The sequence below is a fragment of the Suricata suricatta genome, chromosome 8 (assembly GCF_006229205.1).
Source record: "Suricata suricatta isolate VVHF042 chromosome 8, meerkat_22Aug2017_6uvM2_HiC, whole genome shotgun sequence".
Taxonomy (NCBI): domain Eukaryota; kingdom Metazoa; phylum Chordata; class Mammalia; order Carnivora; family Herpestidae; genus Suricata; species Suricata suricatta.
In genome coordinates this window covers 11,811,062-11,837,932 of record NC_043707.1, presented here as the reverse complement: position 1 = coordinate 11,837,932, position 26,871 = coordinate 11,811,062, and the positions used below count along the sequence as shown (strand labels likewise).

Here is a 26,871-nt window from a genome sequence, read left to right as displayed (position 1 = left end):
ATTAAGTGCCTGCTGTGTACTAGGTGCCTTGCTAGTCAGGGGCCATGCTCTGCATTGATTCACACACACACACACACTCACCACAGTCTGGTTTTTGACGTCAGATAAGTCCTAATCTGCACGCAGTCCAGGCTAGCAGGAAGGGGTCCCCTGTGTCTCAGGGACATGGGTGGAACATGAGGATGTGGTTCCAGGGAACAATTTCTGGTCACATTGTGAGATCCCAGGGGCCAGAGACCCCGGGGGCGTCATTGTGGGGCTCTGTCGCCGGCAGGCTGGACGACGAGGTTGCACAGAAGAACAATGCCCTGAAGAAGATCCGCGAGCTGGAGAGTCACATCTCAGACCTCCAGGAGGACCTGGACTCGGAACGGGCTGCCAGAAACAAGGCCGAGAAGCAGAAGCGGGACCTGGGGGAGGAGCTGGAGGCGCTCAAGACGGAGCTGGAGGACACGCTGGACAGCACAGCCACCCAGCAGGAGCTCAGGTGGGAGACCAGCCCGTGGAGCCCCGCACCCCCACCCCTGCCCCGCTGCATGCATCCAGTGGCTGGTGGAAAGGGGCAGACCTAGGGCAACTGCTGAATGACAGGGGTCCCGGGGCCCTACAGTTACTGCCTTGGTCTTTTTGTTAGTTTATTTATTTTGTGGGACAGTGTGCAAGCACAGGGGAGGGGCAGAGAATAACAGAGGGAGAGAGAGAGAGCCCCAAGCAGGCTCTGCATTCTGAGTGTGGAACCAGATGCAGGTCTAGTAGTCACGAGCTGGGAGATCATGAGCTGAGCCAAAATCAAGAGTCAGAAGCTCAACCAACTGAGCCACTCAGGTGCCCGTGTGATATATTTTAAAATAACATTTGTTGGATTGGTCTTTAAGATTTGCTGTGGGCTAACAGACACCAGCAACAACAAAACACCCCCAAACAACCCAACCAACCCACAACAAAGACAGGTCACCTGCTAGATCATGAATGCTGAGTTCAGTGAAAGTAGGTCACTTACTCATTCAACAAACAGATGCATTTTGAATGCATCCTGCATCAGGTGCCCTGCTCTGAGGTGGATTTCCCCCACTTTGGCTTTTGTGCCACACCCCTCACCTGGCCTAGAGGCCAGCAGCTTTCTGGCCCCCTTCCGACCTGGCCAATGTTACAGACAAGCCCTCAGTGCAGTCTTCAAATGGACGGGCTCAAAGCCAGATCAGATTCTGGCTCTGTCACACAGTGGATGTAGCAACACGGGCTAAGGCTCTCTTCCCTTAGATGTCTCATCTGTAATTGGAAAAATTAATATATCTGCCCCTAAGAGTCACCCGTAAGATGATATGAGATGATGTCTATGAAGAACTTAGGTCAGGGCGCCTGGGTGACTCAGGTGGTTGAGCGTCTGACTTCAGCTCAGGTCACTATCTCGCGGTTTGTGAGTTCGAGCCCTGTGTCGGGCTCTGTGCTGACAGCTCAGAGCCTGGAGCCTACTTTGGATTCTGTGTCTCCCTCTTTCTCTGCCCCACTTTGTGCTTTCTCTCTCAAAAATAAACATTTTTTTAAAAAAGCTTAGGTCAGGCCCTGGCATATAGTAAGCAAGCTCAATAAATAAGAGCCAATATTAATATTTGAGGAATATTCTGCAGGTCACAGATGTTGAGTGTCTGGTGTATTTAGTTGCTGGCCTGGAGAGTTTCTGGGCAGGTAACAGGCTCTGTACCTTGCAGCAGAGGGAATGCCAGGTCCAGAGAGGCTAGGTGACTCAGCCGAGGTCACACAGCCAGAGAGGGCGGACGATGGAGACACTGGGGCTCTGGGTCCTGGGAGAGCCCTCCTCGCTCCCTTGCACAGCACTGTCGGAGGGGAACCCCAGTCGCCACCCGACTGCCATGGCTGTGTTCTCCCCGCCCAGGGCCAAGAGGGAGCAAGAGGTGACGGTGCTGAAGAAGGCCCTGGAGGAGGAGGCGCGGTCGCACGAGGCGCAGGTGCAGGAGATGAGGCAGAAGCACACGCAGGCGGTGGAGGAGCTCACCGAGCAGCTGGAGCAGTTCAAGCGGGTGAGCTGTGGTGCGCGCGCGCATGTCCGTGTGGGTGCGCGTGCACGAGAACGAGGGGCCGGCCGCCTCACAGAGCCGCACATCCGGGTCTGTGCTAAGGCAAGTAGCACGCCGCGCAAGAGCCTCGTGACCGTGGTGGCAGCCAGCATTCATCACGTGCTCGTCGTGCATGAATCCTCCTATCACCTCTGACATAGGTACTGCTGCGCCCATTTTACACATGAAGCAACTGAGGGCAAGAGTGTCTAGAGGTGGGGGTACCCGGGTGACTCAGTCAGTTAAGCATCTGACTCCAGCTCAGGTCATGACCTCACGGCTCGAGAGTTCGAGCCCCGTGTTGGGCTCTGTGCTGACAGCTTATCCTGTCTCCTCCTCTCTCTGCCCCTCCCCCCCCAAAACAAAATTTTTTTTAAAAAGTGTCTGGAGGTGAGGAGACTCCCCCAAGGTCACACAGCTAGTGCGGAGCCATGATTTGAACCCAGGCAGTGAGGCTGTAGGCGCACCCCTTGCCCTCTTTAGGGCGGGGCCTACCGTCATGCCCCTCCCCCACCTGCCCCCACCCAGCCAAGCCACAGTTCAGAAGAGTTTCTGGATCGCTTAAGATGGAGAACATGCTTTCGATCTTAATTTCTCTGCTGACTGAAGGACAGAAGCCAGCCCTGCAGCAGTTTGAGAAGGACTGGATCTAACGGTTCTCTCTCTCTCGTGCTTGGCTCTTTGGGGTGTGTGGGGTTCAAGGCAGTTAGATGGCTCTAGTCTGTCATGCTTTACACCCCAAACTTCCTATCTCTTGGGAGGATTTCCCTGTGTTTCATTCCCAGGGGTGAGCTTTTCTGGCTTGTGACATCGGATGGTGTCCCTAAAGATCTGAGTCACGCCCCCCTCAGCCCTAAGGCTTCCCCCATCGGTGCACCTTCTAGGTCCGCCCCCCTCCCCCACGCTGGAGTACATGGGCGAAGCATTACCCAAACATTGTCGGGAGTTTGCGTTGGTTTCTCTCTCCAGCCAAGGGGACCAGTCTTCCCTGAGCTGGTTTACTGAGCACCTTCCCGCCTCTTCTGTGAGGATCTCAGGTTTTCCTGTACAAGAAAGTGACGGGCACCAGTCCTTCCGGTAGCACTGACTGTGTGCCCGGTACTTGTGGGGTCAGACGGAGCCCCCCGTACCTGCCAGACCATAAAAGGACTCTTGCTCACGTCCTCTTGTCAAGTGGGAGCAGAATGCTGACCTTTGACACTGTATTGATTCTCTGGACAGATAAGATTTTGCTGAGTATCACCACAGAACGAGGCTTTCCCTTCCGGCACTATGTTGACTAAACATGAGGAGAATGGATAGCCGTGTTTGGTCCCTGATCTTAAGGGAACGCTCTCGCTTCTGCCCCACTGAGGATGATGTTCCTCTTTAGCTTGGGGTTTGTTTGTTTAGAGAAAGAAAGAGAAGCAAGAGGCAGAGGGAGAGCCCCAAGCAGGCTCCGAGCTATCAGCGCAGAGCTAGGTGTGGGGCTCAGTCCCATGAACTGTGAGAGCGTGACCTGAGCCGAAATCCGGAGTTGGACGCTTCGGTGACAGAGCCACCCAGGCGCCCCTAGCTTGTTTCTTAAAAGGCAGAATGACTGAGGTCTGTGCAGTAAGACTCCCCAGTTTTAACTGTTACAGTTTAAGTAGTTTTGACAAATGTATGCATTTGTGTAACCATGACCTGTCACGATAGAGAACACTAGAGTTTTTAAAAACAAAGCTGGAATCCAGATTTTTTCCTTCTTTATTCGCTGTTGGCAACAAAGAATAGGTCAGACAGGACAGGACGCTAGGTGAGATGTCGCTCATGGAATGCTGGTTTGCAGCCTGTGAGCTGCAGCAGAGCAGAATACAGAGTGTCTCCTGGTGACCGTGCGTCCCCCCCCACTGTTGTGTCTCTCCCCCGAGGGGACGCGCATGGGTCCCAGGACCTCCCTGACCGGAGGGGATGGGCAGGAGGAAGACCCGCCAGTGAGAGCGTGGGGTTCTTAGCCGAAACCGCTCCCCCCCCCCCCCCCCCCCCCCCCCCCGCCCCCAGGCCAAGGCCAACCTGGACAAGAACAAGCAGACGCTGGAGAAGGAGAACGCGGACCTGGCCGGGGAGCTGCGGGTCCTGAGCCAGGCGAAGCAGGAGGTGGAGCACAAGAAGAAGAAGCTGGAGGTGCAGCTGCAGGAGCTGCAGTCCAAGTGCAGCGACGGCGAGCGGGCCCGGGCCGAGCTCAACGACAAGGTCCACAAGCTGCAGGTGAGCCGCCGGCGCCCTCGGCTGCAGCCCTCCCCCGCTAGCCGAAGTCTCTCTGGCTGTAAAGCAGGTTGGTTCCATCTTGTTACGTCCCTCGAGGAGTCGAGAGGGTGTCCCTCTTCAGGTCACAGCTTCAAGGCCTTCATCTGCTCATTCAGCAAGTACAGGTGTATTTGCTGTAGACCAGGCACCGTGTTTAACCCTGAGATACAACAGCAAGAGAGACACAGTCCCTGCCCCCGTAGAACTGAACCTAGTGGAGGGAAGGGTGTTGATAATTCCATGAATGAGGGCACAACGACAGTGTATGTAACAGGGGGGTCTGGTCTGAGGGAGGAGGCGGTATCATCTGAGATACGCAGAAATCTACCAGGCAGAAGGGGCAGCGTGTGCAAAGGCCCAGGAGTTAGTGGGAAGTCAGAAGAGATCACGGAAGTGGAGCCAGAATGCTGAGCTGGCAAGGGAAACCTGGTACACGATAGGACAAGGTTGTGGCCCGATGACCTAGGGTCTTTGAGGCCCTATTATACGTATGTGTGTCTTTATTCTGTGTGGCAGGAAGCCACTGATGGGTTTTAAGCTGAGCACTGACAAGGTCTGCCTTTGGTCTTGGTTAGTTTTGACTTCGACATTTGGCCTGAAACCCATTCATGGGATCCTGGCAGACTTGTGATAAATACTTGATGTGCTTACAGTCGGGGACCAGGGGCAGGGGAGGCATTAAATAGGATTCCTTCCTACATGCGGTTGAGCGCAGGGGCTCTGTCTCACCGGCAGTGTCCTGGAGGAGTGGGGTCAAGATCATTCACGTCCTCGTTCTAAGTGGGAGAGGACGCACGGTCGGCGGATGCCTCCAGAAAGAGCTGCCCGGAGACACGAGGGGAGAGTTCTCAGGGGCTTCTGACCCTGAGTGTCTGTGTCTCTGCTTTGGGGCACAAAGGTCAATGACAGAACACAGAGCAGAGGTGCGGAAGCGGGGGGCGGGAACAGGGCCCTTGCAGGGAGAGGGGCTGCCTGTATTCTCTTCTCCAGCGTCAGGGAGGAGGCCAGTTGGCTGGATGCTCTAACCCACTGCTTCAGTTTTGCCAACCTTGGCAGGGACCCAGGCCCCATTTAATGGGATCAGGGACCAGTCAATACAGTCTGGGACTCTAAGAGGTTCTTAGAGCCAGGCTCCCCCACTTGTAGGTGCCACACTTCCCTTGGGGGCCATGGAGTGGCCATGACCAGGCCCCAAAGCTCATGTATCCTGTGAGTCAAGAGGGCTTCTCTTACTTAATAAGGATCCCGTGCTAGAGGGCTCTAACCACAGTCTCTTGTCACCCTCAGAATGAAGTGGAGAGTGTCACAGGGATGCTCAACGAGGCTGAGGGCAAGGCCATAAAACTGGCCAAGGATGTGGCATCCCTTGGGTCCCAGCTCCAGGACACCCAGGTGGGTATTCTGCCACGTCTTCCAGAGGGAGCTGGGCTGTGGCCTTCCTGGGGGTGGGGCCCTGGGACTTCCATGTGTCCCCTCACAGGAGCTGCTCCAAGAAGAAACCCGGCAGAAACTCAACGTGTCCACCAAGTTGCGTCAGCTGGAGGATGAGAGGAACAGCCTGCAGGACCAGCTGGATGAGGAGATGGAGGCCAAACAGAACCTGGAGCGTCACATCTCAACGCTGAACATCCAGGTGCTGGCAGGGTGCCCTTGCCTTCCTAGTCCTAAGCCGGGAGGGGGAGTGCAGAGCTCAGAATGGCTGTGGCTGAGCGTGGCGCCATTGTGTTTGGCTCCCGGGCTCCCCCTGCTGTTGAGTGTCCTCCAGGAGGGGCAGGTGGTCCCTTCTCAGGGTGGGGGCAGGGAAGGGACTCACTCCGTGGCCCTCCTCTTACCGCACTTCAGCTCTCTGATTCCAAGAAGAAGCTGCAGGACTTTGCCAGCACGGTGGAGGCCTTGGAAGAGGGCAAGAAGCGGTTCCAGAAGGAGATCGAAGGCCTCACCCAGCAGTACGAAGAGAAGGCAGCTGCTTATGACAAACTGGAAAAGACCAAGAACAGGCTTCAGCAGGAGCTGGACGACCTGGTCGTCGATTTGGACAACCAGCGGCAACTGGTGTCCAACCTGGAAAAGAAGCAGAAGAAGTTCGATCAGGTAGGGGCTGGTGGGGCCATGTCGCTGTCTCCTATCCTCCCAAGGAAGGGTGGCTTGCCTTGGGGGACTGTGACACACCAGGGCTTCTGGGTCAGAGCGAGGAGAGCACTGGCTCCTGGACGTGACTTCCTGACACCTCCCAGCGCGAGGGCCACCTGCGACCCCAGGGATGCCTTAGTCTCTAGCCCCGATAAGGGATGAGATTTGTTTCACTTACTCCCCAAGTATTTGTCAAGTGTCTCCTGAATACTCCAAGTAATTTAACGTCTCTACCCTTTCGATGTCACTTTCCCCTAACATTTCCTGATGGAGAATTTCACGCGCACAGCAAAGCTGAAAGCATTAAAGAGCGACCACCTGTATGCCCGCCCCGTGGACTGGATCTTTAATGTTTTGCCAAATTCAGATGCACCGCATCTGTCCTTGGATGCATTTCGAAGCCAAGTGCAGACCTCCCCCCCCATACCTCAGCACTCAGTGTCTTAACGAGAGTTCTTCTGTAACATATGATTTTGCCTCTTGTGAGATAAAAACGTATATACGTGGAAATGCACAAGTCTTAGGATACGCTCCTTGGAGTTCTGGTAAATGCATAAAACGCCCGTGTGGCCCAAATCCCTGAAAATGCCAACTTTTAATATGTTACTCAGATTTAGCAAAGCCGATTTGGTTTGCAAGTGACGTGGGATTCTCCTCAAAATCCATCCAGGGACTGTTCCAGGAGGCCGGGGCCAGAGGTGTTGGGGCTCGCTGCCCACCCCCACCCCCCCCCGGCCTGGGCTCAGAGGGGGGGACGTGCTGGCTCTGCCCCTTTCCAGGCCAGGCAGCCGGCCTGTCCTCACTGCCTTCATGCTGCTGCTCCTTTAGCGGCTTGCGGGCCCGAGGGGGCTTCATTTATTTCCCTCTCACATACCATGTGGTTGACTGTGCTGTTTTGGGGGCCCCTATTGCTTACCTGTCTTGGCTCACTTCTCGAAGCCTGGTTTGGGGAGGCTTCCGTGTACACACTACGCAGTTCTCTGTGCAGATGAGATACGTCAGCCCGGAGTGTTCTGTGAAATGCCTCTCCTCACGCTCACCCTTTCCCTACTCCGGCGCAGAGGACGCTTTTGAGGGCTGGAGATGAGTGGCCGTGATAACAACGATGATTGGCCTCCGGCAGGACTTAAATGTCACTGTGACCCACTAGCGGTCTGTGCGAACCAGCACGGGCAGCGCTAGTGATTTCAGGCACAAAGACTCCGCAGAGGCTGGCTCTGAGGAAGGTCCTTCTAGAAGTCAGGAGGGAGCCCCGTATCCACTCTTCACACAGATCCCGCAATGACTTCCACCTGCCCTGCACACAGCTGCAGTGACAGGAAGCGGGATTCGGGGAGGCCGACGGCTCACCGCTGGGGCTTCTGTTGTGTTGTAGTTGCTCGCCGAGGAGAAGAGCATCTCTTCCAAATACGCGGATGAAAGGGACAGAGCGGAGGCAGAAGCCAGGGAAAAGGAAACCAAGGCCTTGTCCCTGGCGCGAGCCCTTGAGGAGGCCCTGGAAGCCAAAGAGGAGCTGGAGAGGACCAACAAAATGCTCAAAGCCGAGATGGAGGACCTGGTCAGCTCCAAGGATGATGTGGGCAAGAACGTAAGTGGCCCCTCGCCGGCTCTCCGGTTCACATTTCACCGGCCCCCTTCCCCAAGATGGATCAGTCCCTGGGGCGGGATGCAGGCACTCTGAGCTGCTTGCACGGGGACAGGATCACTGGGACTGAAGGCAGTCCCTCCGTCTGTCACACAGATGGGGACAGGTGGAAATGGCACTTGGGGGTGGGGTCTGAGTCCCGGGTTCCCAGAGGAAGGCTCTGGTCTTGACTCTTGGCCATGCATCCCGCGGGGGGCAAAAGCCATGTGTCCGACCTTGGTGCGCTTCCGGTCACCGTGGGGTCACCTGACCATCTTCATGAAGCCAACCCTCCCGTGAAAGGTCCATGAGCTGGAGAAGTCCAAGCGGGCCCTGGAAACGCAGATGGAGGAGATGAAGACGCAGCTGGAAGAGCTGGAGGACGAGCTGCAGGCCACAGAGGACGCCAAGCTGCGGCTCGAGGTCAACATGCAGGCCCTCAAGGGCCAGTTCGAGCGCGACCTCCAGGCCCGGGATGAGCAGAACGAAGAGAAGCGGCGGCAGCTCCAGAGACAGGTACTTGGGTCGGGGGGAGCGGGGAAGGGAGGGAGGGTGGCCAGTTTCCCTCCTTCCTCTCTCCCTTCCTGGCCCAGTGGGGACTTGGTTCTCTCACCCCCCTGCACCCTAGGGAGGGGCAGACCCACCTTGTGGGGGGGCTTGCTGAATGCCGACTGCGGCAGGGGGAGGGCCTGCGACGGACGGCCCGGCCCAGCACTGCCCGCTTTCCTCCTCGCTCAGCTGCACGAATATGAGACAGAACTGGAAGATGAGAGGAAGCAACGTGCTCTGGCAGCCGCGGCCAAGAAGAAGCTGGAAGGGGACCTGAAGGACCTGGAGCTGCAGGCCGACTCGGCCATCAAAGGCAGGGAAGAGGCCATCAAGCAGCTTCGAAAACTGCAGGTGGGTGAGGCTGGGCACAGGCGGAGGCAGGCCACGTCCGGCCAGCAGCAGCAGGATGCAGGCCTGTCATGGGTGCCCGAGTGTTCAGGGGGTGTTTTCCCACCAGAGTTTAGCCTCTGGGGGCTGTGTCCCGCCCTGGGCAAGGCCCGATTGCCAGGCATGTGGCCACGGCCCTCAGACCACATGGCCACGTGTCAGGTCTGCTGAGTCCAGCCAGACCAGTGCCCCCGAACTGCAAGCTGGCCGTGTGAGGTGGTGGTAGGCAAGGCCCATGCCCCCGGGACCTGTCTGTGGTTCATTGTGAACTTCCAGGGGCTGCCATGGCAGGACGGTGAGTAAGGACCTCTTGGCTTGTCCTTCCTCTTGCCTCACGCAGGCTCAGATGAAGGACTTCCAGAGAGAGTTGGAAGACGCCCGTGCCTCCAGAGACGAGATCTTTGCCACGGCCAAAGAGAATGAGAAGAAAGCAAAGAGCTTAGAAGCTGACCTCATGCAGCTCCAGGAGGTAGAGCCTTCTCCTGTGGGCCTCAGCTGGGAGCATCGTGGGCAGAGCCCTTGGCACCCACGGATCTCTTTCCCTTGCCCGGCCCTCCACACAGGCGGGTCCCTAGAGTAATAACAGGCACAGACGTGGGATTTTCTCCTTTCGTGGACATGCAGGGCCTCCCCTGAGCTCAGAGGCAGCCCAGCCATTCTGGGGTGGCCATAGCAACTGCTGGGGGCCAGGAGCAGGTGGCTTCTCCCTGGGGTTCAGCCCGCACCTGGCAGATAAGCGGTTTCCTCCTTCCCTTCCCCACACTGTCCAGGACCTGGCTGCGGCCGAGAGGGCTCGCAAACAGGCCGACTTGGAGAAGGAGGAACTGGCTGAGGAGCTGGCCAGCAGCGTCTCAGGAAGGTATGGGGTCATCTCGGGGAGGTGTGGGGCCGTGTAGGGAGGAGGGGTCCTAGGCTCAGAGGAGGAAGGAGAGGCAGCTCCTCTGGAGAGGCTCCTGAAAATGGCAGTGTCCAGCTGTGCTTGTCACAGGGGTCTTGGCCCCATTTGAGCATGTAGCCGGTTTGATTCATTCTAAATGAACAGCATGGTGGGGAGGGGGCAGCGGGGGACACCCGAGAGGAGAGCACTCATCTTTACTCCAGGCCCGGCTTTGCCGGTACCAACTGGATAGGAGTCCCGGCTCCCTACTTCTCAGTGGTGGGACTTTGGACAAGTCTCTCAGCCTCTCTGGGCCTCAGTTTTCTTTTACAAAGGAGGGCACCTGGCAGGCCTCACATCACACCTCCACACAGAGGGACTTTTCTAAGCCAGAGGGAGGTGGGGGCCCCAGACGCGACCACATCTCCCTTAGGAACACACTTCAGGATGAGAAGCGCCGCCTGGAGGCCCGGATTGCACAGCTGGAAGAGGAGCTGGAGGAAGAGCAAGGCAACATGGAGGCCATGAGTGACCGCGTGCGGAAGGCCACACAGCAGGTGCGGGCCGGCTCCACCCTGTCACCGGCCCCAGCCAGCTCCCCTACAAGCCTAGGCTGGGGTGGGGGAGAGTGGAGAGACGGGAGCAGGGGTGAAGGGCATCGGCTCTTGGCACCTGCACGCTCTCTTCAGGCGGCCAGTGTAGGTCTGGCTCCCTCCGGCAGACTACGTGGGTCTGGAGAAAGGGCCCTGGGGGTCTCCTGCTTGCTGTCTCCCTGGCCTCACACAAGTGAGCACTCAGTGACAGTACGACAGGCACTGGGGATTCGCCGTGTGACCTAGAGACAGGCAGTCTGGGTGGCCCTAGGACGCTGCATCTTCCAGGAGGCCCAGGAAGGAGCTGGTGGCCGGAGGAGCAGGGAGGGCTCCTGGGTGCTCCAGCCCCAGGGACCCATGCAACAGCCCACCAAGGCTGGAGGCCAGAGGGGACGTTTGTCATCTCAGGGGACCGTCCCTGGCTCCTGTGCCCTCCACCTCATGCCCTTCACCGTCCTCCCCAGGCCGAGCAGCTCAACAACGAACTGGCCACGGAGCGCAGCGCGGCCCAGAAGAACGAGAGCGCGAGGCAGCAGCTCGAGCGGCAGAACAAGGAGCTCCGCAGCAAGCTGCAGGAGATGGAGGGCGCTGTCAGGTCCAAGTTCAAGTCCACCATTGCGGCACTGGAGGCCAAGATCGCGCAGCTGGAGGAGCAGGTGGAGCAGGAGGCCAGGTACGTGGGGCGCGGGCTCCAAAGAACAGCCTGCTGGCCAGCGAGTCCCTGGCGGTCGGGGCTTAGGCTCTTGGGGGCCCCGTCCTGGCTGTGAACTAAGCCCAGTGGCCCCTGGGCCACAACCATGCGAGGAGCCCCAGGAGCAGGCAGGCCTGGCGCCGAGAAGGCCCTTCCCCACAGCTCTGAGTGGCAGGGATCCTCCGTGACGTCCACGGGCCTTGCGGCGAGCACACTGGCTATTCCTGGCCTGCGTCTACGGGATGTCACATTCACGGCTACCCCGGAAGGTCCAGATCAGCCACCCCCGCTCGGCACGCGCAAATACGGTCAGACTTCTCACTGATAAAGAGAAAGTGAGGTCACGGCCCATCTGTGACCACCGCATTACAAGGATTCCAACCCATTCTTCTTTTTTTTTTGATAGTGGCTTTCTTGCTTACTCAGACCATAGAAAATTCAGCCTTTTAACATGTACAACCCAGTGGCCCTTAGTACAGTCGCAGAGAGCTGCACCCTCTGCACCGTCCACCACGGAACACTCTCCTCACCTCGGAGACACCTCATACCCCTTCTCTGTCCCCCCGGTTACCCCAGCCCTCGGCAGCCATGGGTCTCCGGGCTCTCCTCTTTCACATAAGTGGGGTCCCACTGTCTGAGTCCTTTTGTGACCGGCCTCCTTCCCCAAGCGTGTCTTCGAGGTTCGCCCCTGGGGTGGCAGGTACCAGGGTTGAAGGCGGAGCACTGCTCCTCTATCTGATTTGGGGAGTGAACCCTGATCTGGGGCTCCTCAGGGAACACGCTCACTAAGGGGGAGCCATTGGTCAGGTCTACACGCCGGCTGCAAGGAGGTCATGCCCACTTTGCACCCCCCGCCCTTGTACACAGAGAGAAGCAGGCAGCCACCAAGTCACTGAAGCAGAAGGACAAGAAGCTGAAGGAGGTCCTGCTGCAGGTGGAGGATGAGCGCAAGATGGCGGAGCAGTACAAGGAGCAGGTAACTCAGGGCGGTGGCTCTCCCAGCCTGGCAGGGACCTCGCGGCGCCCCTGCTCATCCCCAGACCTCTCCCTGACAGGCAGAGAAAGGAAACGCCAGGGTCAAGCAACTCAAGAGGCAGCTGGAGGAGGCGGAGGAGGAGTCCCAGCGCATCAACGCCAACCGCAGGAAGCTGCAGCGGGAGCTGGACGAAGCCACGGAGAGCAATGAGGCCATGGGCCGCGAGGTGAACGCACTCAAGAGCAAGCTCAGGTACGGCCACGGGCCTCGGTGCCGCCGCCGGCGTTCCTTCCTGGCGCACAGGGCTGCCCGTCCCCAGCAGCCTGCTCCTGTCCAGGCTCTGCCCGCTCGCCTGCACGGATGCGGCACCACTGTATGCCAGCAGGCCCGGATGTGCCAGGGGCCCTCTGTGTGTGTCTTTCTTTTTCAAGAGAGAGAGAGAATCCCCAGCAGGCTCCAGGCTGTCCACGCAGAGCCTAACATGGGACTCGATCTCATGAACCATGAGATCATGGCCTGAGCCGAAATCAAGAGGCAGACACGTAACTGAGCCACCCAGGTGCCCCCTCGTGTGGTTTCTTTAACGACGCTTCCCTTCCCAGCCCATCCGGGGAGGTACACGCCCATTTCCTGAATCCGTGTCCTTACTGCCACCTTCACGGCACAAGTCCCTTCTCTCCAGGACTTTTCTGGACTTTGTCTTCACCACCTTGTCGAATCAGGTCTCTCTCACTACTGCTGTTTGGGCCTGGATCATTCTCTGTCACAGGAGCTGGCAGTGTATTGTAGGATGCTGAGTGGCACGCTCTGCATTGTGACAACCGGAAATGTCTCCAGATGGTGCCCAGTCACCTGGGGTCGAGAACCTCTGCCCTCACCAGGGCTGTTTTCTCTCCCTCACCCCTGTACCTCTGGGCATGAAGTTGGTAGGCGACCCCCGTGCTCCTAAGGCCTCCTTCCCACCTCCACTGGTTCCCTGCAGGCCTGAGCCCCCGAGCCTCCTGCCACACTCGCCCACACCCCTGCAGGGGGGTGGTCCAGCCTCTCAGACCCTTGACCTTGTCTCCTCTGTGAGCCTGCCAGCCCACGGGCCTTTGTACTAGCTCTAACTTGCCCATCAGGCATTGCTTCCTCAGTCCCCCTCAGGGTCTTCCCCCCACCAGAGTGCTCAGCCCGTGTCGCAGACACCGCCGACTCCTGCCTGGCATCAAGCCCATGCTCGGCCGTCAGTCTGCCCTGCACGTGCCCTCAACACCCCTGTCCCCCTCCTGCTTTGATGTACGCGCTTAGTGACAACACAATCCCAATTAAACCAGACGTCCCACTTTTTGCCGCTCAGAGAAAAGCAAACGAGTGCACTGCCGGCCCATGCCCGCCTTCTCCAGCGCCCCAGGGAGCGGGCCTCCCTCAGTGCTGCCTGGAGCTCAGACTCCCCTCAGCCCTCCACTTCTCTCTCTCCCCGCGAACTCATGCCCACCCCTCCTTACCAGCTCTCATTTCCCCCATCAAACCACCTCCCTGCAGCTGCTCTCACTTCTTCCACTCTGTTCCCATTTCCAGGCTGAACTATCTAGCACCCACCACGGGCAAGCCATCTGGTAGACCTGCCTCTCTTGTTCACTCAGGGACGTTGCTCCACAAATTCTTACCCTTTTCCTTTTCACCATTTTTACCTCAACAAAGTCATTCCAGGAGCTGAGAGGGCCTCTGAGCCCCACCCCCTGGTTCCCTTTTACTGCAAAACGCGAATGGTCAGTCCTCAGTCCTCACCCGACTCAGCTGCAGCCTCCTGGACCCGCACCTTGTTTTCTTCCTTCACTTCCGGCTGTCTTGCCTCATCTCCTCTGCTGGTACCTCATCTCAAAGCCCGCTGGCCGTTGGCTTGCCTCAAGGCACCATCTTGGTTCCCTCTTCATTTCCATCTCTGCTCACCCCTAGGGGATCTCAACCAGCCTGGTGGCTTTTGAGTTCCACCCACGACGTTGACTTCCTGGCCCAGACTTCTCCCTGGAGCCCTAGACCCGCTCGCCCTTCCCACTCAGTGCCTCACAGGCAGCTTACACCTTGACAGGGACCCCTCCATCCCCAAGTCAGCTTCCCTCACTGCCTTCTCCAGCTCAGCAACTGGACTGATAAAGCCACCTTGACCCGGGCCACTAACCTGTGCTCATACTTCATTTCCCCTCTCCCTTAGACCTTACACCCAATCTCTGCCAGAGAATCTGCTCAACTTTCCCTTAAAAACACTGCACATCCACAACCCATCCATTCTCGCTATCCTGGGCCAACCCACCTTCTCCTACCATCTAGATAACTTTCACTGTCTCCTCTTGGGCCTTTGTTGATGCTATTTGATAGTCTGATCTCCACATGGTAGCCAGGGGGATCCTGTGTAAATGGATGAGAGTCACAGCCCTTTTTTGCTTGGAACCATCCAATGGCTTCTACCTCATTCAGACTGAAAGCAACACTTTATGACAGTTGGTCGCACCAGGCCCTAGGTGATCTCTGTCCCTTGCTTCCTCAATGAGCTTCCAACTCTACACACGCTGTCTTGGGACCTTTGTCCTGGTGGTTCCCGCTGCGTGGAAGACTCTCCCCCAGCTCCCCGCAGAGCTGGGTCCCTGCTTCGCTTCTCTCAGCATTTACTTGTCCCCGTGACCTTGTCTCCAACTTCCAGCCTCACTGCCTGCAGTTCTCTCTCTTACCCACCTGCCACCAGGTAACCTGCTGTTTATGTACGTATCTCATTGGCAGCCTTCACTCTGGTCCCATGAGCACGGAGGTTCTGTCTGCTTATTCGTCCCCAGTGTCTGAGACAGTGCTGGGCACGAACCTTCCATCACGGAGCCAGAGATGATGTTTCACCTCGTTCTCATACCACCTTGGCCACGGTGCCTTAGTCTCTTTCTACCCGCACCACTGTTAACTTCACATTGTCCTTGAAATTAACTGGTCTGATCACACACCTGTCGATTTGCAAATAGAGTTTGCCATCCCTGTATCGTGAAACCACCATCACCAGGTCACAACGAAATTAAAGTACAGTGAGAACAACACACTAATGAGTGGATTCTACCCACTGTGCCTTCAAATTGAGGACCGTGACCAGAAGGCCTGTTTCTCAGTTGATAAGGGACTGACAGAAGATGATGTTAGCACCACAGAGACCGTTTCTGACATAATCAGACGTTTTAAAAATCGTGGCAAAGGGAACGCTTTTCTAACTGTGCGACTGAGTTACCCAGTGGCACCCAGGAACCACCTGACAGCACGTGCCATACCGACTCCAGACTCTGAGCACCCCTGCATGTGACAAGAGCAAAGCCCAGACCCCGTTCAGAAGGGGGAGAGGGGCTGGCATGGGGCACAGAGTACAGGAAGGGGACCCCAGAGCATGCACGCTAGTGAGGGGCCATGGGTCCTACCGATGGCACGGCAACAAGATAGCACTACTCAGGTCCAACAGGGGCTTGGGAGAAACCCCCGGATGACACTCAGCAAGAGCGCTGTCCTCACCCAGACAAAACCCCCCCCTGGAATCTGCTCTGCTGGTGACTGAACCCCGCCCTCCTCAGTGCTGGGCAGGGTGAGGGGAGGCAGTCAGCCCCTCCGGCTCTAGCTGTCACCGCTCCCTGTGCTCAGGACCCGTGATTCTCTTAGAGCATGCTGACATCCCTCATGGATTCTGCCCCAGACCGCTGACCCTTCGCAGGGCACACAGGCCGGGATGGAGCAGACCATTTCTCACGGTCCTGTGGGGCATACCCTAAGGCAGGGCCAAGACAGGCCGTCCTTTCCCACCGCCTCCTAGTCCCGTTTGGGTGCAAAACCTATAGCCAAGCACTAGACCTCTGAGTGAGGTTGGCGAACGTGGCCGGCTCTCAGTGAACAAGGAAATGCAAAGCAAGTTTCATGGTTGTACCAACCCCGTGAATCTCAGCACAAGCCCCTGTCCAAGAGCTGTGCCCGCCCCTGCCACCACACATGGGCTTTTTTAGCTGAAACAATGGCTCACGTGTGCCAGCCTCTCCAAGAGCTCTCGTGCCCGGTGCTTCTGTGCAAGGTGGACGGAGCAGTGCCTTGAATGAGTTCACTGACGGGCACGGGCACATAGCGAACGCCCTCTTGTTTTCGGACGGTCACCACCAGGGACTCTCTCTCTCTGTTTCAGAGGCCCCCTCCCCCAGGAAACTCCGCAATGACTCACCAGGTACCATGCCTGCAGCTTCGTGGCTCATGTGTGTTGCACTCCTTTCCACTTCCTTCCACCCTCCCACCCTCTGTCCCCTGCGACCCCCTTTTGGGCCCTCACACACTTCCGTGGGATTCCTGCAAACTCTGAAGGCGTGGATATCTGAGTTCAAAACTCTTTTTACCAAAGCCAAGATCAGTACCGGAAGACTTCATCTCTTGACCCGTCTTCCCTCCCTCCTGCTTGGGCATCTGACATGGCACCAAATGTGTCCTTGTCACCGCGTGCTGACGAGTGCTTAAGAGGCTGCGTGTGTCACCAGGATTGTTCTTACCTGCCTAAGAGGGCCTCTCTCACACTGTCAGTGGGACACTTGGCTGTGCTGTTCTCCTCCGTCTGGTTAAGACACCGTGCTGCGCGAGTATGACACCTCCTGTGGGGCCCCGTTCCTGGAGAATGGCTTCCATTGGGCCGGTCTGGTCCACAGATCACAATTCATAGAACACAGGTCCATGGTGACCACAGCCCAGCCTCCGGCTGCCCCCACGGCCGGGCTTTCACGAACACGTCTGCGAAAGAAATGCACTCTGGCTGCGCACTCTGCAGGCGCTGGGGCCACGAGGGCCCCGAGCAAGGCCGGGCTGCCGCCTGCACTGTCGGCACGTGCTGGGCCCCCGCCCAGGCGAGCGTGGTCCGCACAGAGCCTTGCCCAGGGCTCTTCGGGCTCATATTCCCAGTGGGCGATGGACAGGACACCCCAGACTCCAGGGAGAACGCAGGGCCCTTCACGTGACCGTGAAGAGGCCTTGACGTGTGTGGGAGTCTAACCGCTTTCTCACACGTGACGTTAGGCGGCAGGGCCTGGTTTTCCTCTCATCTGCCTCAGGAGGCCGAGCAAGCCCCGGCTCGTGTCCCTCTTGTGTTTTGGAGAGTCTCGGCTTCGCTGTCGCGGCCCAGATACCTGAAGCTGCACGAGGGAGCAGCCGGCGCTTTTGGAAGAGTTCTCAGCCTCTAAAACACCGCTTCTGAGTGGTGCGCCGGGCAGCTCGGGGGACCCACTCTCGGAGGGGGAGGGAGTCCCTGCACATCAAACGCTCACACTCGGGTGCTGATTCCTGGTGTTACACTAGTGCCTCGGCGTTGTTCTCGGAGGCTGAGAGTCAAAGCCAGACTCTTCCAGCTCAGACCCTCGCAGATCTTTAGAAAAGGGTCCCCTACTTACTTCCTGTGACTGGTGTAGCCGGTGCCAACCTTGGCCTGAGTTGGACACCAGTTCCTTTAGGAAGGGGACCTGAGCCAGAAGGCAGGCTCCCGGGGCCGGTGGCTGAGCAGGGGCTTACAGTGACCTAGGGCATGACTCACCTCTTAGATCAAGGGACATATGGGCACTTACAGACTGTCTTGAGAGGCCAGGAGTGCCGGCAGCCTGGAACAGCAGCCTGCCCCAGGCTGCCCCCATCGAGTTCTGAACCGGGAGGGCTAGAAGCAGAAGGAGAGACATATTGGAGCAGTGGCTACTCTTTCTGTCTTGTGCTCTGAGACCCTCCTTGGGAAACCAGGTTCTTGGAAAGCACAGAGATAAAGGTCTGTGCTTTTTAAAGGTCACTTTGAGAAAAGGTGAAGCAAAGTGAGCTCCAGGCTTCCCTTTGATGTGAGCAAAGCTGGCCTGGGTCCTGAGCTGGGGTGGCTGCAACTGCATTCATCCCCGATCGCGGCCCCTCGGGAAGTGCCCTTCTCTGAACCTCGGCGGGTTTTGCCAGCCCAGGGTCACGATGGGCACCCTTCTCGGCACTCAGGATGCTCTGGGCCTTCCTTTAGCCTCCAGTCATACCTCTCTGAGTTGCCCCTTTGGACTAAGTCACTAACAGGGACAGGCTCTCCCTTGTGGCTTTTAGAAGTCCAGCCTCTGTGTGGCCAAGCAGGTCATTTGTCATGACAACAAAGTCTGCATTCCTCTTAGGCATTCTAAAATGAGTGAAGACATGTCCTCCGATTTGGGGTCCAACAGGGCTAGATGGCCAGAGCCAAACATGGTATTTGGTGTCTCAGAAAACACAGCAGACATCTCTTCCCTGGGGAGGGGGCTGAGTGCAAGTGGATCTGACTCCTCCTGCCACCTGCCTGTCCTTGTAAGCAAAGCCTCACCCCTGCAGGCGACCGGGCAGGCCCTGGCAGTAACTCAGGGCATCGGGCACTTCAGAGATGGGAGCCGTGAGAACACAGACAGGGGTGTCCCACCAGCTAGAGCGGAAATACACCTAAAATTAACATGTCTATCTTATTTTTCTAACAAATATTGACTGAGCACCTATTATAGGCCATGCATGGTGCCTGTGTGGGGAGTACAAATCAGACAAGATCTCTGCCCTGTGAGAACTCACACCAAGAATTCTGCTCTCACACCAGCAGGGGGCCCTGTGTTGCTTTAACTGGAGGGCACACCTCTGGCACCCACATGGCAGCCTCTTGCCCTCAACGCTGCCTCTGATGCTCATTTCCACCTCCTTCCTGCGGAGAACTGAACACCCTCCCCTTTCCTTCCTTCTGGAGGAAAGAGGGGGACAGAATGGGACACACTCTTCCTCACGCCTGCCCCAGGGGCTCTGAATAAACCCAAGGGACTGAGTCAGTCCCCACTTGATTCTTTTTTTCTTCTTTTCCAAATAAAAGTCCACAGAACAGAATCTGTGGGTCATCAGAAGACCAGCCCAATCTTTGGGGGTGGGGTGGGGTGGGGTGGGGTGGGGAGAGAATCTTAACCAGGTTCCATGCTCAGTGTGGAGCCCAGTGTGGGGCTTAATCCACGACCCGAGGATCATGACCTGAGCAGATATCAGGAGTCAGATGCTCAACCCACTGAGCCACCCAGGCGCCCCAAGCCTTTTTATTTTCTTTTTAAGGCAGATCGTCTAGCTCTGAAAAATCTACCTTTCCCCCCATTCTAACTGATCAAATGTTACTGGACTTTGAAATGGGTCAGCACTGGACTTTAACCTGAACATTTTCATCTCATTTCAGTTTGTCTGTGTTTGTTTTCTGTCCCTTTAAAAACCTCTTCCGAGCTCAAGGGAGATTTCCAGACTAAAGAAACATGTATTCTCTTGACACCCACAGGCGAGGGAACGAAACCTCCTTTGTCCCTTCTAGAAGGTCTGGAGGACGTCGAGTTATCGAAAACGCTGAGGGTTCTGAGGAGGAGGTGGACGCTCGCGACGCAGACTTCAATGGAACCAAAGCCAGTGAATGAACACCTTGCTAAACGCAGAACAAACCCAAACTCGGTGGACTCTCAGCACTGTCTAAATCGATTTTCAAATTCCAAACGCCACAGACACCCCCTCACAACGAATATAAAAAACCCACCGCCCTGCGTCCGGGGGACCGATGGGAGTCTTGAGTGATGTACCAAATGAGAAAAACCCAAGAGGCGACACAGACACACCCACCCACCCCCTCAGTGAATTATGCAGAAATTTTGAGTTTTTAGGAAAATAGAACCACAGTAACTGATCACTGGCAACTTAGTAAACGTGAAACGGGCAGAATGTCACCAGAACGGGTGCCGCTCCCAGGACCGTCCCTGACCAGTCCACCCTTCCAACGTCTCGAGTGGGCCCCTGTCTGAGTTCTCCCCCTCCTGGTTACCGCACGTCAGACGCACACAGTTCACGGAGACCAAGTGCCTTCGGTAGTCACACGAATGAAACAGGAGACGCTGCCCCGGCGGGTTGAGAGCAAGGTTACACTGTTGTAGACGCACCCCGGCTGTACTTACGGACACCCTCACTAATAAAAGGTTATACATCACTGGACGCAGTCAGCGCTTCTGTTGTTTGCTGCGGAGGGAGAGAATGGGGCGCGTGCTCGCTCCCCTGACGATGGCCCTACGAAGCCAGGTTAGTGTTCGTAACTGGGGAATCTGAGGCCTGGGAGGAGAAATAAGTTGTCTGAGATCCCAGAGCTGCCCCACCACCACCAAAAAAAAGGAAGAGAGGTCATGTGAGTCTGTGTGAGGGGACTTCTCCAGGCCCAGCAAGTAGGACCTGACCGTGAAGAACATCCTTATCAATCAAAACTCATACATACATACTGTGAAGGATACAGGATATCCTTGACTTTAAATTTTTTTTTTTTAACATTTATTTATTTTTGAGAGAGACAGACCATGAGCAGGGGAGGGAGACACAGAATTCGAAGCAGGCTCCAGGCTTGGAGCCGTAAGCGCAGAGCCCCAACGCGGGGTTCAAACTCATGAACTGTGAGACCATGACCTGAGGTGAGGTTGGATGTTCAACCGAGCCACCTAGGCGCCCCAAGATATCCTTGAATTTTAAACTTAAAACAGAAGACTTCATCCAGCAGTCTTTTTTTTTTTTTCCTTTGAGAAAGTGAGCAAGCATGGGTGCTTAGGCAGGGGAGGGGCAGAGGTGGGGGGAGCGAGAGGGAATCCCAAGCAGGCTACTCCTCACTCAATGTAGAGCCTGATGCTGGGATTGATCCCGTAACTCTGGGATCATGACCTGAGCTGAAATCAAGAGTCAGATGCCCCTCCCCCTGAGCCACCCATGCACCCCAAACTTTTTTTAAACAAACTTCTTCTGTAAAGGCCGAGAGTCAATATTTTAGGCTACATACAGTCTCTGACACATGTTCATCTTTCCATTTTTTTTCCTTTAAAAACATAAAAACCATTCTTACTATGGGGGCCATGCAAAACCAGGCGATGGGTCCTTTCCTTGCCCAAGTTCTATTCGACATAAACTGATCCCACACACTGACTCCGTGAGGTCAGATACATTTGAGAAGAGATACGGAAACGGAAAAACTCAAGCCGATGGCCAAATGTGAACGTAGCCTCAACAATACACAAACGTATCCCAAATACACTTCTAAGAAGCTGACTTGAAGGGGAATTTTTTGAAAGTCAAGGTTTTTCATATTTGGTTACTTGGTTCAAAGACAAACTTTTTGCCACCATGCGAGCAAACATCAAGACACAAACAAGCAGCATTTACCCACCACCACACCATCGACTAGTGGAAATTGAGTTTCTCTTGACTTTATTGTTCTTTTAAAAAAATAGAAGTCCGTCTTTTCCCGATACAGGTTAAAATGTCCCCAGGGTAACAAACTGGGCATCAGAGATTAATTCTCTGTTGAATTTCTAAAGCACTTGAAAAGTTCTATTTTCAACTCATGGATAGTTCTGCTATTCTCTTGGGAAAATAACTTAGTAACAGGGTGATTAAGTTGTGTGCGTGCTCCCGAATTCACGTGTCCTTTTTAACTTGCCTCCGAAAGTGTGAGCCAGCTGGTGATGACAGGCAGGGCTGAGCACCCACTCCATCCACGTGAAAATCCCGTGCTTGTTTCTTCTTTCACAAGGACGCTTCCACCAACGGTCCTGTGGTTCAATCCTATTTTGAGGCCCTCATGGTTACTCTATCATGGCTTTGAACCAAGTTCTGTTCTTAGGGGCTGTACTCACAAGGCCACGCCACCCCAATGACTGTCAGGGGAGGTCACCCCCAGGGGCCAGGGCACACGCTCCAGGAAACCTATCAGCATCCATCTCAAGAGGACACAGGTGTTTCCACTGACCTGGTCCACACAAGATCTCTGTGAAACACAAGCACTGCTCCCAACGCCTCAGTGAGAGGCAGAGTGAGTCCCGGATGTACACCACACCATCGTGTGTTTTTTTTAAAAAGGCACGTGCCTATTCTACTCTTCTCTCTTAGACACGGTATCAGTACGCAGACCCTTTCCGTGCCACAGAGCACGGACACTTTGTTCCGGAAGACAGCCTGAGCTTGCGGGATGGGCTCACATCCCATTTTTAAGGCATCTCTAGTCATTAAAAACCACCCCCAACTCCTTCAACACTCGGGTAACCTCAAAATGATGGGCGGGGGGGGCGGGCCTCAGCATCCACACCTCAGAGCCCTGTCCAGAGGGTCCGGTTTGTCCCTGTCCATTTGCAACGCACAGGCCAGGAGGCTGGGGACGATGAGACCACATTTCACAGGGACAGCTACCGGGGGCCATGGGCGACGGCCTCAGTGGCCAGTATGTTTGCTCGTATTTCTCAAACTAACTTAAAAAAAGCAAAAACCTAGTTTAAGGAGGGCAATAGAAGTAGTAACTCCTGCACTGACACACCAGGGGCTTCGGCTTCCGTGGGTTTCCTAGAGCAACATCTTGACTACACCCTGGGCGGACGGCAGCGACGGCGAAGAAGTATTTGAAGGCGGCTTCCCAAATTCCAGGCGTTTTCCCAACCTTCAGACAGAGCACACTAGATTAGGCAGACATGACAGTTGTTACAGACTGGCTAGCATTGGGCCCCCAAAGTCCTAGGAGGGAACAGCAAGAGTCAGGAGCTGGGTCCATTTTCTCTCCTGCGAAATGAAGAAAAGGACACTGGCCACCTGGCTTGCACAGTCCCAAGGCCACACAAAAACCCGGTCACAGAAGACCCACTACAGAACCTCCTCTTCGACGGGGTGGGAAGGGGTGTGCATGCCCTGGAAACGGACTCTCCGTTCCCCGTCACCTTCAGCCACACACGTCTAACAAAGTTACTCGCCAGGAAGATGGCGGTCCAGCTTAGAAAACGAATCAGTCTGGAAGCTGTCCTGATTTTCCTCAAGCAACAAAATGACCCGAAGCTGTCAGAGTTGTGTTTTCCCCATCAGGTGACTGGTGTCAGGAATCGAGTCTGGCAGGAATTTAGTCCCAGTTTCCTGAGGTTCTAAAGATTTTTTTTTTTCCTAAAGGAAAAAAGTCGTCCCCCCCACCCCCCACCCAGTGGAAACAGCAGTGTTTAAAGCTCAAGTCCCAAACAGGTGCTTCGTCCAGGACACTCCCACAGCGTGACCAGGAGCTGGGGCTGCAGATTCGAATACTAGCAACGAGCCTTTTCCTGGCCATTTGCCCTTAACCGGAAGACAGCACCTCACTCAGTCTCGAGGGGGTAGAGGGTCAAGTTCACAGACGTAACACTGCAATTTTACACAGGGGTATCGGTCAGGGCTCAGAGGCTCCTACCATGGGTGCACAGCTAAAGGTACTGACCCTTTGTCACCCAGCGGCACACCGGTGCTGCCTGGCTGTCTCTCGCCGCCGTCCCTGTGTTTGCTCCCCCGCCCCGAGGAGGGCCCGCTGGTTCGGTTTGGGGACTGGTCGTACACAAAGTTCCGGCAGGATGCAAGTTTGGATTCCAGCGCCTGCAGAGAGACACGCTTTCAGCTTTCGGGTTAAAGATCAGACTCGCCTCTCCCCAATGCCTGTACGCAGGTGATGACCTCACACGGTGGTCCTCGAAGGGTGGCGTAGGCAGCCATTCCAAAGGTGGGGCCCTGAAGGAATCCACCGTACCTCCGACTTTTAGAGCCACTGGCCTGAGACATTTAGGAGCTTCCTGGGAAATCACTAACCCTGCCAACGATCCAGGTCTGCCTCTGGGAATTACGGAATCAACTTTTGGGATGATCCATGTATTTGTTTGCCTTTATTAAACGTGCACAGAGCGGCCTGTGTGGGAGGACAGTGCCTTGCTGGACACAGACCCCATAAAAACCAAGGGGGCGCCGAGACCGCCCCAGGCTGTGCCCTGACTGTGCAAAACACTGAGAGAGAAACACATTCACAGAACAGAAAACCAGATACCAACACCTACAAGCAAAACCATGAGAAAAGGGCTGTAGGCTTTTAGGAAGGTGCAGCTCTGACCAAATACGCGCTGGCTGACGACGGGCTGGCAGGAGCCCAATCACTTCTGAGATGTTGTCTTTAACTCCCTCATTTGAAAGGGAAGGGCAAATATCAAACATTTCTCCGTTTTCTCAAATTAAGAAAAAAAAAAAGTCACAGACAGCAAGCAAGTTTCCTGCATTCCAAGGGAAACTGGCAGGATAGACAGATCTGGGCAGGGATCAAAGGGCTGACGGAGTCAGAGCTCTGCTGTTTGTCAACAAGGCCCAGAGGGGCTCGAAGGACGCTAAGGGACACGGCTGCAGGAAGTCTCTGTTAAAGGGGACAGGAGGCAGCAAGGGGGCCCCTCTCACATGCCGTGAAACCCAGGCCGGGGGCCCACCAGTCCCCGGGGAGGCGGCGGTCTTACCCCTACTTTCCGCAGCAGATCTCCCACGATGTTGAGGGCTGATATCCGGGCCGCAGGTGTGAGCGGGGTCCCACCCGTGGAGTCATCCGGACCTGGGTGTGCAAAGGGAGCACTCGTAACACTGATCCCCGGTCATAAGCCAGGGCACTAACGTCCCTAATGTGGAGCCTCAGTGTGTGTGTGTGTAGGGGGGGGGGGGCTAACGCCCTCCCCATGCTGCCCGTTTCACTCAAGAATTGTGCCTAACACACTAAGAGCCCACGTGATGACCAACCTTTTGCAGCCTTACGAGGACTGTACTGTATGTTCATCTTTACACATGACTTTTAAAACGAAATTCAAACAAGGCTTCCTGAAATTCTAGGAATTCCGTACAGGTCACGAACTTGGACAGCGTGTGAGCAAACCCCATTTGCAGGGTCCTAACTCCCTGCAGCCTCTCTCGTCCTAGCAGGAGCCAGAGACCAGCGGCACCAGCGGCGCCAGGGTGCTGCTTAGGATGCAGGGTCTCGGGCTCTGCTGGGACCCGCTGAAATCTCAGGTGCATTTGAACAAGATGCCCCGCTGGCTCATGTGCATACTAAAGCCAGAAAACACTGCTCTACTCGGGGATTCTGGAAATCTCACCAGCCTCTTCATCCCCAGGGACAAGCTTAGGGATATGGCAAGAACTGATAGTTGAGCCCAGGAGTAAGCTGGCCTGAGTCTGAATCCCAACTCTGCTAACTGCCACCCGTATGACTTGAGGCAAGCTACTCTCCTTAGGAGGTAGGACCTCCTAGGGAGGTCACACATATGCAAAGCCCTTTAAGCACAGCGGCTAGCTAGCATGCACGGAGCACTCACTGTCTACTGTTATTTGCTATTAAGTGGTTCAATAACAGCCTCTATGAATCAGCAGAGCAGCAGGGGTAGAAACTCTAATCTCTGTTTGTTTGCTTTTTTACCACACAGCCCAGGTTACACTGGCTCCAATCATAGATGCACGTATCACTAAACCCACAAAATGCTGTGTCAATTTCTTATCCGGTTATTGGAATGTTAATTGAGGAGAGTTCATGTTCAACAAGAGGATTTCTGGCTTCTGATGAAGACCAGAAATGTCTGCTACTGCAGGGCCCCCATTTCATGGGGTGGGAGCCGAGCGGCTGCTGCCCCTGGGAAGAAGCTTCCATTTTCCTGCTCATCACAGACTCCACCGCTCCCTACTGCCTCACACCGGAGCTCTTCCCCCTTGTGTCCAAGCTCCGCCCTCGCAAGCACCCCAGCTGGCTCCCTGAAGCACAGCCAGCACTGTCCCCCACCTGCCACCCCCCCACACGCGGCACCTCCTCCACGTGGCACCCTCCCCCTGGGAAAGCCTGGCGAAGCAAAGCACATCCTCCGGCCACCATCCCTTACCACGTCTGAAGGTCCCTGGGGTGTTAAGGCTGGCGCCGGGTCCTCGATGGGCCACGGGAGTGGACGGCACGGAGCCGGTGGCTTGCACAGCTATGTCTGTCCTGTCGGCCTCCACCACGCTGGGCATGGGCGTCCTGGGCTTCTCCTGCTTCTGCTGTACAGCCAATTCCTGCCGCAGATCTGAGCCCGGACAAGGGTGCACGGTAAGCCCTCGCTTCAGGTGACGGGGGAGAGGGAGGGTTGACAGTGACACCGGTCAGGGCGAAGCAGCACCAGCATGAAAATGCACGGCGGAAACCCTTGGGGGAGTGACACCCACAGGACCTTGCCAGCAGGCTTGTGAACTCCATGATTTTTAAGAAAAATGAAGAGGTTTAGGGGCGCCTGGCTGGCTCGGTCGGTAGAATGTGTGATTCTAATCTTGGGGTTGTAAGTTCAGGCCCCACGTTGGACGTGGAGCCTAATTAAAAACAAAGACAAAACGAAAACAAAAAGGTTTAAGCATTTTGAAAAACGACGGCACTGAGAGACACACTAATGCTTTTCTTGTTTCAAAACATCTCCAGCGCCACAGGGAACAGAGAATGCTAAGTGAAAATACGCTGTCCCAATCAATCCCCAAATGCACCTCCTCACTTATAATCACTGTAACACGAGGGAGAGCTTTTCCACCTGTTCTTCTCTGCATTTTCAGACAGTTTCTATATTATCTATTAGGCATGTGAGAGGAATAATTCTTATTAAGTATAAACAGCAGCACATTTACTGTTTCTGACAACGTTCTTCAACAGGAGATCTTAATGTAACTATATTCACAGCAATACTTTATGTGTTTTAACAACTGTTGAACATTCCATAAAATAAAATGAATCTGTCATTTATTTAACTACTTCACAACTGCCTTTCAAACTTAAGGGTTTTTTGTTTGTAATCCCCCATCTCCTGGCTCTACGTTAGAAACTAAATTCGTGTTATGAACA

General features: G+C 55.6%; 2 protein-coding genes across 13 annotated transcripts in view; one reads left to right on the top strand and one right to left on the bottom strand.

Moving 5' to 3' along the window:
- MYH11 (myosin heavy chain 11) overlaps positions 1-20,172 on the top strand; it is a 120,990-nt gene extending 100,818 nt beyond the window's left edge. For both annotated transcript variants that reach the window (XM_029948925.1, XM_029948924.1), the window contains 16 exons: positions 275-487; positions 1,895-2,039; positions 4,098-4,304; positions 5,631-5,735; positions 5,824-5,976; positions 6,186-6,434; positions 7,849-8,061; positions 8,401-8,613; positions 8,836-8,997; positions 9,374-9,502; positions 9,804-9,892; positions 10,344-10,467; positions 10,968-11,176; positions 12,062-12,170; positions 12,250-12,422; positions 19,480-20,172. In XM_029948925.1, coding sequence (XP_029804785.1) covers positions 275-487; positions 1,895-2,039; positions 4,098-4,304; positions 5,631-5,735; positions 5,824-5,976; positions 6,186-6,434; positions 7,849-8,061; positions 8,401-8,613; positions 8,836-8,997; positions 9,374-9,502; positions 9,804-9,892; positions 10,344-10,467; positions 10,968-11,176; positions 12,062-12,170; positions 12,250-12,422; positions 19,480-19,612 — 2,626 coding nt within the window. In that variant the 3' untranslated portion in view covers positions 19,613-20,172. The remainder of the gene's footprint in view (positions 1-274; positions 488-1,894; positions 2,040-4,097; positions 4,305-5,630; positions 5,736-5,823; positions 5,977-6,185; positions 6,435-7,848; positions 8,062-8,400; positions 8,614-8,835; positions 8,998-9,373; positions 9,503-9,803; positions 9,893-10,343; positions 10,468-10,967; positions 11,177-12,061; positions 12,171-12,249; positions 12,423-19,479) is intronic.
- Positions 4,093-26,871, bottom strand: part of NDE1 (nudE neurodevelopment protein 1) — a 44,193-nt gene continuing 21,414 nt past the window's right edge. For 3 of the 11 annotated variants that reach the window (XM_029948926.1, XM_029948928.1, XM_029948927.1), the window contains 4 exons: positions 25,892-26,071; positions 24,491-24,582; positions 23,443-23,594; positions 21,400-22,647 (listed from right to left, as the gene is read on the bottom strand). In XM_029948926.1, the coding sequence (XP_029804786.1) occupies positions 22,554-22,647; positions 23,443-23,594; positions 24,491-24,582; positions 25,892-26,071 (518 nt within the window). In that variant the 3' untranslated portion in view covers positions 21,400-22,553. The other 8 variants (XR_003912225.1, XR_003912226.1, XR_003912222.1 and 5 more) reach the window with 8 other exon arrangements.